Source organism: Macrotis lagotis, chromosome 4 (assembly GCF_037893015.1).
Source record: "Macrotis lagotis isolate mMagLag1 chromosome 4, bilby.v1.9.chrom.fasta, whole genome shotgun sequence".
Classification (NCBI taxonomy): Eukaryota; Metazoa; Chordata; class Mammalia; order Peramelemorphia; family Peramelidae; genus Macrotis; species Macrotis lagotis.
In genome coordinates this window covers 175839556-175854667 of record NC_133661.1, presented here as the reverse complement: position 1 = coordinate 175854667, position 15112 = coordinate 175839556, and the positions used below count along the sequence as shown (strand labels likewise).

At 34.5% G+C, this 15112-nt stretch overlaps 1 protein-coding gene across 12 annotated transcripts in view; it reads right to left on the bottom strand.

Annotated features, from left to right (window-relative positions):
* The window catches only part of CEP152 (centrosomal protein 152), a 99557-nt gene that overhangs the window by 47543 nt on the left and 36902 nt on the right, over positions 1–15112 (bottom strand). For all 12 annotated transcript variants that reach the window (XM_074234735.1, XM_074234734.1, XM_074234736.1 and 9 more), the window contains 3 exons: positions 13764–13911; positions 12689–12780; positions 11253–11416 (listed from right to left, as the gene is read on the bottom strand). In XM_074234735.1, coding sequence (XP_074090836.1) covers positions 11253–11416; positions 12689–12780; positions 13764–13911 — 404 coding nt within the window. The remainder of the gene's footprint in view (positions 1–11252; positions 11417–12688; positions 12781–13763; positions 13912–15112) is intronic.

The following is a 15112-nucleotide window of genomic DNA, read 5'->3' as shown; positions in this document are numbered from 1 at the left end:
CTCTTCTACATCTCTCTCCCCAATTCTTCCCTCCTCCAAACCACTATTTCTGTTAACTTATCTTCCCAGTCACCAAAGTTTTCAATCTTGAAGACATCATTAACTCTTTTCCCTATCTCTTTGTGCATAATCTCCATTACTATACAAAATTTTATTGATTCTAATTCATTAAAATATTTTGTACCTTTCATCCACTTTCAGAAAAATCCAAGATCAGGTCTTCATTACCTCTTCTATGGACTACTGAGTCTATACTTAACTGACCAACATACATGTCCTTTCCCTCTCTAAATACACTTCCATCTGTCAAAATGATGTCCCTATGAAACAAGTCTAACCAAGATATTTCTTTGCTCAAAAATTTTCAGAGATTTCTTTCTCTCCTCTAGGGTAAAATACAAATTCTTCAGCCTGACTTTTAAGGCTAAACTCCACAATCTGGTGCCAAGTTATTTTTTTTCTCAAGTCCCTCCCTCCCCTCAAGTACTACAATAAAATTTGACTAATCTCAGTTTCTCAGACTTTACATTCTCTCTCCCACTTCAATACATCCTTACAAGCAAGTAGCATCTCATGCTCATAATGCACTCCCCCCCAAGTGCCATCTCCATCATGAAAGTCCTCCCTCCCTGAAATACTTGTGTGCCTGTCACAGTGCTGTGCACATAATGCATTCTTAGTAAGATCATTGGTTCAAAGAAGTAGAACTGAGAAGGAACTCAAATTCTAATCCAAGCCCCTCATTTAACAGATGAGAAAACTGAGGCTCAGAGAAATTAAAATGATTTGTCCAATCATACAAATTAGTGGCAGAACAAGAATTTGAACCCAGATGCTCTAATTACAAATTCAGTACTTATTTGTATCATGTTAAATTGAATATACATTAAGATTTAGGAACTGGACTCTCATATGATTTCACTGATATAAGGAAATTCTGGCTGGAAAAAAATTACCTTAGGCCTCATTCCTAATATAACTAGAGAACTGAGTTAAATATATAAAAATATAAGTCATTCCCCAATTGATAAATGATCAAAGAATATGAATAGGCAGTTTGCAGATGAAGAATTAAAGCTAACTATAGTTTAAAAATTGTTCTAAATTATTATTAGAGAAATGCAGGGGTGGCTAGGTGGCACAGTGGATAGAGCACTGGCCTAGTAGTCTGGAGGACAGGAGTTCAAATCTGGCCTCAGACACTTAACAATTACCTAGCTGTGTGGCCTTGGGCAAGCCACTTAATCCCATTTGCCTTGCAAAAACCTAAAATAGTTCTAGAGAAATGCAAATTTAAAAAACTGACCTATGACCTCACACCTATCAACTTGGTTAATAATGACAGAAAACAGAAATGATAAATGTTGGAAGGGATATGGGAAAACTTGGACACTAATGTACTGCTGGTGGAGATGTGACCTGATATAACCATTCTGGAGAACAAAATGGAATTATTCCCAAAAGGCTATGAAACTATGTATACCTTTTGATTCAGTAATAACACTGCTAGGCTCATATTGCAAAGAGATTTTTTAAAAAGGGGGGGGGAAGGGAAAGTGGAGCAAAGGCAGGAATTCCCACAAGCTCTCCCCCAGATCACTCCAAATACCTTTAAATAATGAATAATCAAATTCTAGAGTGGCAGAACCTACAAAAAGACTGAGTGAAACAATTTCCCAGTCCAAGACAACTTGAAAGATCTGCAGGAAGGGTCTTTCTAACACTGGTAGAAAAGGCTGCAGCATAGCCCAGGTTGCTCTGTAGTTAACTGACTCCAGTCATCCAGGAAACAGCCTGCAGGGCACCTGGGTCCCTGGAAGCGCCAGAATCCATGGCAGTGGGCTAGCTTCCAGATCTCTCTGCCCAAGGATTACCAAGGGCAATAGGGAGGAAAACTCCACCATACCAGAGTGAGTGTGGATAGTCAGGGGCCCAGGAGCAGGCCTAGGGAGCCACTCAGCAGCTGCTTCCAGATCCCAGCCCACAGATGGTAAGGGGGTTGGGAGGAAATCGCAGAGGTCTCTCTGCTATCCCTGAAGCAGGACTCTGTTGCTTTGTCCAAAGTCAGATTCAGGTTGCAGTCTAGGCCCTAGTCTCAAGAAAAGGAACTTTATTGCCATAGAGAAGCAGGGACCCTCCTCACAGCTCCAGGGCAGAGGGGAGGGCTTGTGGTCATCCACAGACCAGAACACAGACCAGGAGAGCAACTTGGAGGAATTGAGATCCTTGGTGGGGGCAGCAGAGAGGAAAGGGTGGTCCCTGAAAACAGCTGCAAAAACCCTCAAAAGCTTGGCAGTGTGCCCTCCTCCCTGGAAGCAGAGCTTCACCATAAAACAAGAGCTAAAAGCAAGTCACAGGCTGGGAAAAATGAACAAAAGAAGAAAAAAATCTGACCACAGACAATTATTTTGGTCCTATGGAAGATGAAAATACCCACTCATAAGATAACAAGGTCAAAGTTCTGTATTCCAAGTCTCCAAGAAAAATAGGAATTGATTCCAAGTTATGGAAGAGCTCAAAAAAATATTCCGAAAATTAAATAAGAGGAAACACTAGGAAGAGAAATGAGAGTAATGTGGGGAAATCATGAATACCAAAGTCAGCAGCTTGGTGAAGGAATTACCAAAAAACACCTAAGAAAATAACATCTTTAAAAAAAACAGTTTAGGGGGTGGCTAGGTGGCACAGTGGATAGAGCACCAGCCCTGGAGTCAGGAGTACCTGAGTTCAAATCCGGCCTCAGATACTTAATAATTACCTAGCTGTGTGGCCTTGGGCAAGCCACTTAGCCCCATCTGCCCTGCAAAAACCTAAAAAAAAAAAGTTTGGGTCAAATAGAAAAAGCAGTACAAAAGGTCAGTAGAATTGGCCAATTGGAAAAAGAGATAAAAAAGTTCTCTGAAGAAAATCATTCCTTAAAATGTAAAAAGGAGCTAAGGGAAGCCAATGGCTTTGTAAGGAATCAATAAATAAAGCAAAACTAAAAGAATAAAAATCTAGAAGATAATGTGAAATATCTCTTTGGGAAAACAAATGACCTGGAAAATAGATCCAGAAGAGACAATTTAAAAATTATTGGTCTAGGGGTGGCTAGGTGGTGCAGTGGATAGAGCACTGGCCCTGGAGTCAGGAGTACCTTAGTTCAAATCCAGCCTCAGACACTTAATAATTACCTAGCTGTGTGGCCTTGGGCAAGCCACTTAACCCCATTGCCTTGCAAAAAAAAAAACAAACTTAAAAACAAATTATTGGTCTACCTGAAAGTCATGACCAAAAAAGAGACCCCCTAGACTTCATTTTTCAAGAAATTCTCCAGGAAAAAATGCCCTATTATTCTAGAAACAGAGAATAAAATAGAAATTGAAAGAATCCATTGATCACCTCCTGAAAGAGATCCCAAAATGAAAACTGCCAGGAATACTATAGCCAAATTTCAGAATTCACAAGTTAAGGAGAAGATAACACAAGCAGCTAGGAAGGAATAATTCAAATATTGTGGAGCTACTGTCAGTATAACACAAGATGCTGCTTCTACATTAAGAGCTCATAGGGCTTTGAATATGATGTTCTGGAAGATAAAAGAGTTTGGATTACAACCAAGAATCAACTACCCAGCAAAACTGAACATCCTTTTCCAGGGGAAAAGATGGACTTTCAATGAAAGAGGGGACTTTCAAACTTTTCTGATTAAACAACCAGAGCTAAACGGAAAGTTTGATATCGAAGTACAGAACTCAGGTGAAGAAGAAAAAGAGAAGATGGGAAGGGCAAATCACGAGGGACTTAATGATGTTGAACTGCTTGTATTCTTGCATGGAAAAAGGATACTGATGACTCATATGAACCTTCTCATTTATTAGGGCAGTTAGAAGGAGCATATATAAACAGAGCACAGGAGGGAACTGAATTTGAAGATATAATTTATTTTAAAAGATGGAGTTGACAGTTAGGTGGCGCAGTGGATAGAGCACGGGCCCTGGAATCAGGAGTACCTCAGCCTCAGACACTTAATAATTACCTAGCTGTGTGGCCTTGGGCAAGCCACTTAACCCCATTTGCCTTGCAAAAACCACAAATAAATAAATAAATAAATGAATGAATGAATGAATGAATGAGTGAATAAATAAATAAATAGATAAATAAATAAGCAAGCAAACAAATAAGTAAATAAGTAAATAAATGAGAAGATGGAGTTAATGGGGGAGAAAGGAATGTACTGGAAAAAAGAAAGAAAAGGTAGAATGGGGTAAGTTAATTCATATAAAAGAGGCAAGGAAAAGTTTTCACAATGGAGTGGAAGAGGGGGGAAGGTGAGGGAGAGTGAGCCCTTACTCTCATCATAAGTGGTTCAGAGTAGAAATAACAAATACTCAATTGAGTATAGAAATCTATCTTACCCCAGAGGAAAATAGGAGAGAAAAGGGGGGGGGGGAACAGTAGGTGACAAAAGAGAGGGAAGATCTTGGGAGAGGGTAGTCAGATACAATACTTTTGAAAGGAGAGAGAGAATAGAGTAAATGGGACTGGGAAGGAATAGGATGGAGGGAAATATAGCTAGTAATATTGAAGCAATTTCTCTGATGGACTATGACAAAGAGCTTGATGGTGTCTGAAATACAGACTGAAACATTTTTTCCTTCTATTTTTCTTGAAGTTTTTCTTTGTGTGTGGGGGATTATGACTACTTTTACAACATGACTATTATAGTGTTTCATGACTATACATTTTTAACCTATACCAAGTAACTTGTTTTCTCAATGGGGGAAGTGGGATGGGAAGAAAGGAAAAAAAACTGAAACTCAAAGTTTTGGAAGTAAATGTTCAAACTGGCTTTTGCATGCAGCTGGGGTAAAAAAAATTAAGAATAAAAAAAGAAAGAATAAAATTAAATTAAATTAAAATGGAACATTGTTTTATAAGCAATGATGAGCAGGCAGATTTCAGAAAAACCTAGAAAGACTTAAGTGAACTAATGCTGAAAAAAGTGAGCAGAGACAGGAGAACATTGTAAAAGTAACAGCAACACTATATGATGATCAACTATAATTAATTCTTCTCAGAAATATAGGGATCAAAGGCAATTCTAAAAGACTTGTGATAGAAAATGCCATTCATATCCAGTCAAAAAACTATGGAATATGAATGCAGATCAAAGCATACTATTTTCAATTTTTTTAATTGACTTTATTTTTTTTTCCTCATAGTTTTTACCTTGTATTCTGATTCTTCTTTCATAGCATAACTATTCTGGAAATATGGTAACATGACTATGTATATATGCATAAATCAGATTACCTGCTATTTTAGGACAGGGGAGGGAAAACTAAAATGAAAGTTGAAAATGATCATTGCATATAATTGAAAAAATAAACTTTAAAAAAAAGAAAAAAATTACCTCTATCCATGCAAGTCTGCATCTTCTCCATAACATAAAATCTTGAGAGATGCATGGAAGACTGAGAACACATCAAGAACATATTCTTGATATTTATTAATAGTAATGCATTTATACTTATCTGGCATGTCTAGGGAAAATAGTATACCACAGAAAAGAATATATATTATAGGGGTAAAGGAAGTACTTAAAGCACTAACATATCAATAAAAATATATAGCCATTTTAAATGAAAACCAACATGTGACATAGCATTAGTTTTCTAAATAGAGTATACTGAATATAACAATTTGATAACTCAGGTCATTATGAACATCAATTACTATATTCTGCTTTATACTTTATTGATGCCCTTAAGAATACCTGAAGTAAATACAGACTGTTAAACTGTTCTTTGTATTTTTTTTATTAGCTTTTATGTTTTTGTCAGTGCTCTCCCTCTTTGTAATGAATTCTAATTAGTTTTATGATTATTTCAATCTTTATTCACTAAAATTATGGGTAAAGGTCTAAGGTTTGAGAAGCTTTGTGGTTCTACCAATGAATGAAAGTACAAAGGACTTAGTAACATTTCTTTTTATGCTTACTTACATATAGAAATCTGACATCTGGGCACATAGGGCATTAATCTTACACACTACCTGTATCTTATAACTAATCTCTTAAAACATAAGTTTATATAATTATTTTCAAAAATTTACTGCATATCATGTTCCAGAGCTTTTACCTATACGACATTAAATGAAGCCTCTACACAGACATTAAAAGCTGCAGATCCCAACAAAAAGGACAAAATCAAAACTAGTTTTTAAACATAGGTCTTGTGGAGTGAAGGTGAAGCTCTGTCTCTTCTGGGGAAAGGGGGAAGAAAAGCCCAGCTAGGTGGAGGGGGTCCCCCCATGAAAGTCAGTGGGAGCCCTTTTAACTAGAGTGCAGTCCAGATTCTGGCAGCTTGACAAAATACAGGACCCAGCAGCTAGATAGCAGACTAGCAGTGAGGTTTCCAATCCCAAAGTCTGAACACAGGGACTGGAGCAAAAGATAGGACTAAGTTGGGAACAAACTTCTGCACAGGTCACCTGGGCTGCCTTTTGGCCAGCAATAAGCCAGGGATCAGAACCCAGTCCCAGCACAAAAAGCTTGGGTCTTAATTCTCTATACCCCAGAAGCAGACCTCAAACAATCACAATGAGCAAAAATCACAAAAATAGATCCCATTAGAAAGGATAAGGAAGGAAACTACTTCTTAAAAGGAAAAACAGGCAAATGAAGTTATATCATTATTAAACATATGTATCTAGTGGTTTAGTATTCAAATTCTTAGAGAATAACTGAATGAATTACAAGGAGATATAAACAGCAAAACTATAGTAATGGGAGACCTCAACCTCCCTTTCTCAGAACTAGATAAATCTAATCACAAAATAAACAAGTTAAGAAAGTGAATAGAATCTTAGAAAACTTATGATAGCCCTCTGGAGAAAACTGAATGGTGATAGAAAAAAAATATCTTTTTTTCTGCAGTCCATGGCATCTATACAAAAACCAACCATGCACTAGGGCATAAAAACCTTACAAACAAATGTAGAAAGGCAGAAATAATCAATGCTTACTTTTCAGAATATGATATAACAAAAATTACATATAATAAAGGGCCATGGAAAGATAAACCAAAAATTAAATGGAAATTAAATAACAATTCTAAAGAATGAGTGGCTCAAACAACAAAGCATAGAAATAAGCAATCATTCATTTAAGAAAATGATAACAATGAGACTATCATACCAAAATTTAAGAGATGATTTCAAAGTAGTTTTTAGAGGAAATTTGATATCTCTAAATATTTATATGAACAAAATAGAAAGAGATCAATGAATTGAGTATGCAACTAAAAAAGCTAGAAGAACAAATTAAAGATCAACACTAAAATATCAAATTAGAAATTGTAAAAATCAAGAGAGAGAAATAAAATCAAAAGCAATAAAACCACTGATTCAATGAACAAAACAGTTAATTTTATAAAAAAGATAAAATTTTTGTTAATCTGATTTAAAAAAGAAAGAATACCAAATTATCATTATGAAAAAAAAAGGGTAAACTCACCAACCAACAAGGAAGAAATTAAACATATAATTCCAACCTACTTTGCCAAACTATATGCTATTAAATTTGATAACCTGAGTAAACTTGATGAGTATTTACGAAAATACAAACTGCCCACATTAATAGAAGAGAAAATAAAATATTTAAAATACCCCATATTTCAGAAAAATAAATTGAAGAAGCCATCAGTAAACTCCCTAAGAAAAAGTCTCCAGGTCCAGATGAACTAACAAGTGAATTTTATCAAACATTTAAGGAACAATTTCAATTCTATATAAATTACTTTTAAAAATAGAAGCAGGAGTTCTGCCAAGTTCCTTTTATGACACCAATGTTGCTGATATCTAAAACCAGGAAGAACCAAGACACACAAAGAAAATTATAGATCAATCTCCCTAATGAACATTGATGTAAAAATCAAATAAAATTTCAGCAAAGAGATTACATCTAGTTATTACCAAGATATTATATACCATGATCAGTTAGGATTTATACCAGGTGGGCAGGGACGGTTTAATATTAGAAAAACATTCAACTGAACATATCAGTAACAGAATCAACAGAAATCTTATGATCTCAATAGATGTTGAAAAAGACTTTGACAAAATATAACAACAATTCCTATTAAAAAACACTAGAGTATAGGAATAAATGGAGTTTTCCTTAAAATAATAAGCAGTATTGGGCAGCTAGGTGGCACAGTGGATAGAGCACCGGCCCTGGAGTCAGGAGTACCTGAGTTCAAACCTGGCCTCAGACACTGAATAATTGCCTAGCTGTGTGACCTCGGGCAAGTCACTTAACTCCACTGCCCCCCCACAATAAATAAATAAATAAATAAATAAATGGACAAATAAATAAATAAAAATAATAAGCAGTGTCTATCTAAAACACCAACAAATATATATAATGGAATAAACTAAGGGCATTTCCAATAAGATCAGGATGAAACAAGGATGCCCATTATCATCATTACTATTCAATATAGTGTAAGAAATTCTAGCTTTAACAATAAGAAAAAGAAATTGAAGGGATTAGAACTGACAATGAAGAAGCAAAACTTTCAATCCTTGTAGATGATATGATGGTATACTTAATAGAACCTAAGCAAAACATCTTAAAAACCACTTCAAACAATTAACAAATTCAGTAAAGAAGCAGGATATAAAATAAACTTGCATAAATCATCAGCATTTCTACATATGACCAACAAAGCCCAAAAGCAAGAGATAGAAAGAAATTCCATTTAATTTAACTGCATACAACATTAAATACTTGGGAATCTACCTCCCAAGACAAACTTAGAAACTCTTTTTTCTTTTGTCTGTTTTTTGATTTTTTGATTTTTGCAAGGCAAATGGGGTTAAGTGGCTTGCCCGAGGCCACACAGCTAGGTAATTATTCAGTGTCTGAGGCCGGATTTGAACCCAGGTACTCCTGACTCCAAGGCCGGTGCTCTCTCCACTGCGCCACCTAGCCACCCCAGAAACTCTTTATGAACACAATTACAAAACACTTTTTATATAAATAAGTCAGATCTAAACAATTGGAAAACTATAAAGTACCCATGGTTAGGTATAACTAATATAATAAAAATGATAATTCTACCAAAATTAAATTACTTATTCAGGGCATACCAATCAAACTACCAAATAACAGAGCAAGGACAAAAATTAACACAATTCATATGGAGCAAGAAAAGGTCAAGAACATCAAGGGAACTAATGGGAAAAAATGGTAAAGGAAGTGGGCTTTGCTCTACACGGATCAAAAACTATACCATAGAGTAGCAGTCATCAAAACTGCCTGGTACTGTTTTAAGAAATAGAGTAATGGGGGCGGCTAGGTGGCGCAGTGGAGAGAGCACCGGCCTTGGAGTCAGGAGTACCTGGGTTCAAATCCGGCCTTACACACTTAATAATTACCTAGCTGTGTGGCCTCGGGCAAGCCACTTAACCCCATTTGCCTTGCAAAAATCTAAAAAAAAAAAAAGAAGAAATAGAGTAATTAATGGACCAGTGGATTAGGATAGATTCAAAAGAAACAATAGTAAATAATTGCAGAAATTTACTGTTTGACAAACCTAAGACATTAATTTCTGTATAAGAACTCATTTTTTGACAAAAATTGTGTGGGAAAAATTAGAAAATAGTATGGCACAAAGTAGGCATAGACTCACATCTCATTGATCATTGATTGGCTAAAATGACAAAAAAGGGAAAATGATCAATGTTGGAGAGGGACATTAATACATGGGAGGAGTTGTGAACTAATCCAACCAAACTGGAGAGTTCCATACCAAACCTATGCCCAAAGAGCAATAAAACTAATCATATCCTTTTACACAGCAATACCAATACTAGGCCTATATCCAGAAGAAATCATTAAAAATTAGGAAAAGTCCCACATATTCTAAAATATTCATAGTTCTTTTTGTAGTGGCAAAGAATTGGAAATTAAATAGAAAGCTATCATTTGGGGAATGGCTGAACAAGTTATGGTATATGAATGTTTTGGAGTACTACTGATTTATAAGAAACCATGATTAGTTGGATTATTCAGGGCATACCAATCAAACTACCAAATAACTTTTACTGAGCAATTACAGGAATTGATGCTGAGCGAAGGGAACAAAATCAAAAGAAAACTGTACATATTAACAACACTGTGAGCTGATCAACCTTGATGGATGCAGCTCCTCTCAGCAATTGAGAGAGCTAGGACAACCATGGGAAGCAGACCTGTTTTGGACAATACTATCTACATCCAAAGGAAGAAAAACAAAATAAAACAAAACAAAAAACCCCACATGGTTTTCTTTCTTTTCCCCTAATCCTAAATTCCTCATACAGAAAATGACTAATCTGTAAACATTTTAAAGACAAATGTTTATGTACAATGGTTATCAGACTGTTTACTGCTGAGGGGAGAGAGGTTGGAAAGAAATTATGTAACTTATAAATATGCATATGCATGTGGATGAACTTTCATATAACATGTAAATGGAAAAATAAAATATCAATTGTGGGAAAATAAAATTTTTTTAATTTAAAAATTAAAAAAAAATCACGGAAGGTAAAGTTTTTCAGGACTTGGTAAACTCCATATAAGGTTCACAGTGTCAGACACATGGTACAACAGAAAACCTCAACAATGATGAAGAAGAAAATCTAAAAATCACAGAATATATACTTATGACCTAAAATCTTGCATTTTCTATTTTTCAATAAGTTCCTAACCTGATATATACTTATCCTTTGTATTGTGGGATAAAATAAAGCATAAAGAACTTTTAAAAATGCTTCTAATTTCATGACCTAGTAACCCTAGTAACATAAGCGCTCAGATAAATGATATGATATTGTTAGATATATCAAAGATCTGGTCAGAGAAACTCCCTAAGAAAAAGCAGAGTTTTGTGTTTTGTTTTTTCCCCCTGACATTGACTGAATAGGGTTTAAGGACCTATTTTCAACTCTCGGAAAAAAATGTTGTAATGATACTCCCTTTTTTTGGTTGTTTTAACTAATATGGAAAAGCAGTTTTTAGAATTGCTTCTAATATGTTGAAAACAATCATCTAACCTTTAAACTTCTATTTCATGACAGCAATTTGCCAAAAAGACAATCTGTAGCTGGTATTAAAAATAAAAAAAAGGATAATACAAATAGTTAGCTAACCCTGATTTTTGACCTCTACATATTTTTCACTAAAAGTTTATTTTAACAGAAGAATAAAGTATTGTTCTTAATACCTGTGAATTGTTGATCTTTTCCAGTTGACTTTTTTAATACCCAAATCCATATATGATTCAGCAAGATCTAAACTCAATTCTTCATCTGGGTCATTTAAAAATACTCCCAATTTGGCAGCAGATTCATAGAGAGAAATTTCCTCTTTCAAGTCTGCTAATTCTTCCTAGAATACAAAAAATGAGAGAATTTTTTTTATTTTTTGTACATATAAGACACAAATGGCTAATGTATATACACTGAGTATGTATACATCTTATTTTTGTTAATATCTTAAATGAGTCAATGACTGAGTAAAAGGGAAATATATTATTCACATACTTTGTATGTAATTAGCATATAGTCTTCCCTCATGGATCAAGACCTTAAAAGCTGGTGGAAAGGTTCCTTCAATGACTCTTGTCTTTGCTGCTAGTAGTTCTGTACTTCTGATGAAACTGTTCATAGAAAAACAGAGCTGAAGAGAGAACTCAGCTACAATCAGTTGGACTTCAAACTAGCAAAGACTGCTACTCTTAGTAACAATGACAATATCTATAGGTTACAACCAATGTGATCATAAAGGGCAACTTTCCTAGACATGAAAGCTTTAAAGCCAGCCAACCAGATGCATTTACATTACATGAATCTACCCATCACATGATCTTTGTGTGTGATTAGCAACTAGTGTTGAAAAATCAAATATAAATAATTCTTCTTTACCATCTAGGCTTAAATCTAATATTGTCAGAAGGGATTATATTGAGTTGATAACTCATATAATGTCCTCAAGATGAAAGAATACTTCCTCAGAGAAAAGTTCTTTGGATAAAGAATCTCTGAAAAGACTTTTACATAATCCCCAAGTTGACATAAGTTTTATAGTCAATCTATAGAGGACAATGTTAACTATAACATCCAGTGGATGGATCAAATAGGCAGGCAATTTGGTGGATGGAGGTCACCAGGAGGGTAAGTAATGAATGGCATTTATGGGATGGGGAAAATTTGAGCCAATTTCTCAACAAAGCTGAGGACATAAGGAAACAAGCCTACTAATTCCAGAGTTGTCCTAGGACCCCAAAACCAACGCTGAACATAAGATGAGATTAAATTCACTATGAAAGGAAATTAATTTTCTTTTTGTTTTTGTATCTATATTAACTTGCACATATTAAGAGTTTAATAAAAGGCTGAAATAAATTCATTCATACCATTACTACTGAGAAAACTCAGATATCAAAAGATTATACACTTTTACTCCTCAATCCAATACTTATATACCCTGTTCAGAAAAAGGGCTATAGACTCCCCAAGCCAAATAATACACCTAAATAATTCTGACATCAAAGCTACTCACCAGTTTCCCACTTCCCTGGGTTCCCATATACTCAATTCTAGTAGGAGAACCCTTAATTATTGTGTTATTTATCTACTTTTCCCAAGTGGTAACACTCACTTGTAAAGCCCTATTCATGTTGTCATTCAGAGTATGTGCATTCTGGGCTTGCTGAAGCTGGAGCCTTAACTGATTCATCTCTTGTACTGATCCTATGCAATAAAAAATATTAGAGAACACCTTAAAATTCTGTAAATAGAAAGACACAAGTCACTTACAGACCACCTACAAGTGAACTTCAATTGAGTACTACTACAAAAGGGTCAAATTCTATTACTTTTATCACACTACCAGATCTTCATCCATATACTATAACAATCAGAAAGATAGCTGTGATAGGAACATGAGATATTTTCAAGCAGCATTGAATGGAGTTAGATTAGCAAGGGTAGTAGATATAATAATATGCTCAAAAAAAAATAATAATAATAATAATATCCAAAATTCCTATAATTCAAAAAAAGGCTAAAGAAAGGGGCAGTTAGGTGGTGTCATGGATAGAGCACTAGCTCTGGAATCAAGAGTATCTGAGTTCAAATCCAACCTCAGAACTTAAACAATTACCTAGTTGTGTGACCCTGGGCAAGTCACTTACAACCCTAATGTATTGGCAAAAAAAAAACCCAACTCAAAATAAATAAATAAAAAGCTAAGGAAAGATTTTAAAATACAACAAAACCCCTGGTCCATCGTTGTTCTCCTTCTCCTTTTACTAGATATGCCGATTCACTTTCCCACCCTCAACCCATTAATGATATATAAAGATTTTATAATCCAATAGACTCTTAAGCACTAGAAAAGAATGTCAAGCAAAATGGGTTCCAGTTCTGTCACTGTCTTGACTTAGACAAAGCATTTTATCAATAACTCGCTGGACCTGTTTCCAAAGGGATCATTTCAGGTTCTAACAATCTATGAATTTATTAATCTAAATATTTATAGAATTAAAGATTCATATTTATATAATACATATCTTTCTAAAAGAAAATATAAGAAATTTTACAAAATTATAGAACAATGAAACTAGTAATATCAAAACTACTAAATTCTTTTTAAATAAACTAACCACTCATTAGATACATAGTTGCATCTACTATCAACACTTTTATTTTGTCTGAAATAGAACAAGATTTACCTGTTTCCAGCAAAGTAGCACATTGCTTTTGACTCTCTTCCAGACTCTTTGTTAATCTGTTGATTATTTCTGTTTTTTCTATTTTGTTTTCTTCCTGTGATCTTTCTACTTGTTTCACATGATCTCGCAAACGACCACAAATGTCTTTCTGAATGGAAAAGGTTTTCCAGAAGTCATCTCCCTCTTAATAATTAAAGTACAACTATTAAAGTATTTAAGTCAAAAGTCAATGGATGAAAGAAAGCAGGGTTTCTTAAAATATTCTTAAGATATGAGAATTTATGAATACATGTGAAACTAACTCAAAATTGTCATAAAAAAAATTAAGAATTTTGCCCTGTCACTGTGGTGTTTGGTCAGGGTTTAAAATTTGAGACAATAACTCTTTTTTTTAGGTCTTTTTTTTGCAAGGCAATGGGGTTAAGTGACTTGCCCAAGGTCACACAGCTAAGTAATTATTAAGTCTCTAAGGACAGATTTGAACTCTGGTCCTCCTGCCTCCAGGGCCTGTGCTCTATTCACTGCACCATCTAATTGTTCCCAATTTAAGACTATACTCTTAACACAAATACCATAGGGATGATATCCCAGAAAATAATGACATAAATTAAGCATTTAATATCAACAAATATATAAAAATGTGTTTTTGAGGGAATATAAGCATAAAGGACCTTGAGTCAGAAAGCTGGGATGTGGCAAGCTTATAATCTTAGTCCTATAGAACTTTATAAAAGAAGCTTTGGAGAAGGAAAAGAAGTAAATATAGATGGAATGGGCAAAGTTGATTCAAAATCTACCGAATATAATGGAATAAGAAATAGTACATGGTAGTGATGAAGAAAATAAAAAGGGTTGGGACTTTTAAGGATAGAGTGAAGACAGGGAACCTAAAGAAGTCACAGCAATAGTAACTTGTAATTTAAGATGAGATGCAGAAATATTAATGGTAAATACAATGGATATAATCATGTAGAATGAAGACAAAATTTTCTAGGAGACAAAAAAGGGAATGAGTAAACCAAGCTGTCAGGGAAAAAACAAGACAATAAGAAAAATGGACAATTTGGTGAAAAGATCATTCTGAAGTTTCTTCTTGTTAGAGAGGTCAGGGAAGGAATGAGCATGAATATTTAGAAAGTATTTTTTAGGACAATGAGAACAGAAAAGAAAAATATACAACTTCATTACTCTCAGTCATACAGCTCTGATTGTCCATTTAACTCAAAATAATGCAACATATAGACATGGAAATACATCAATGTTCTGAAGCAATTTCTCAGAATAACTAACTAAATCTATGAAAACAGATGCTTGTTTTTTCAGTTTAATTAAATTTAGACAATTCTGAA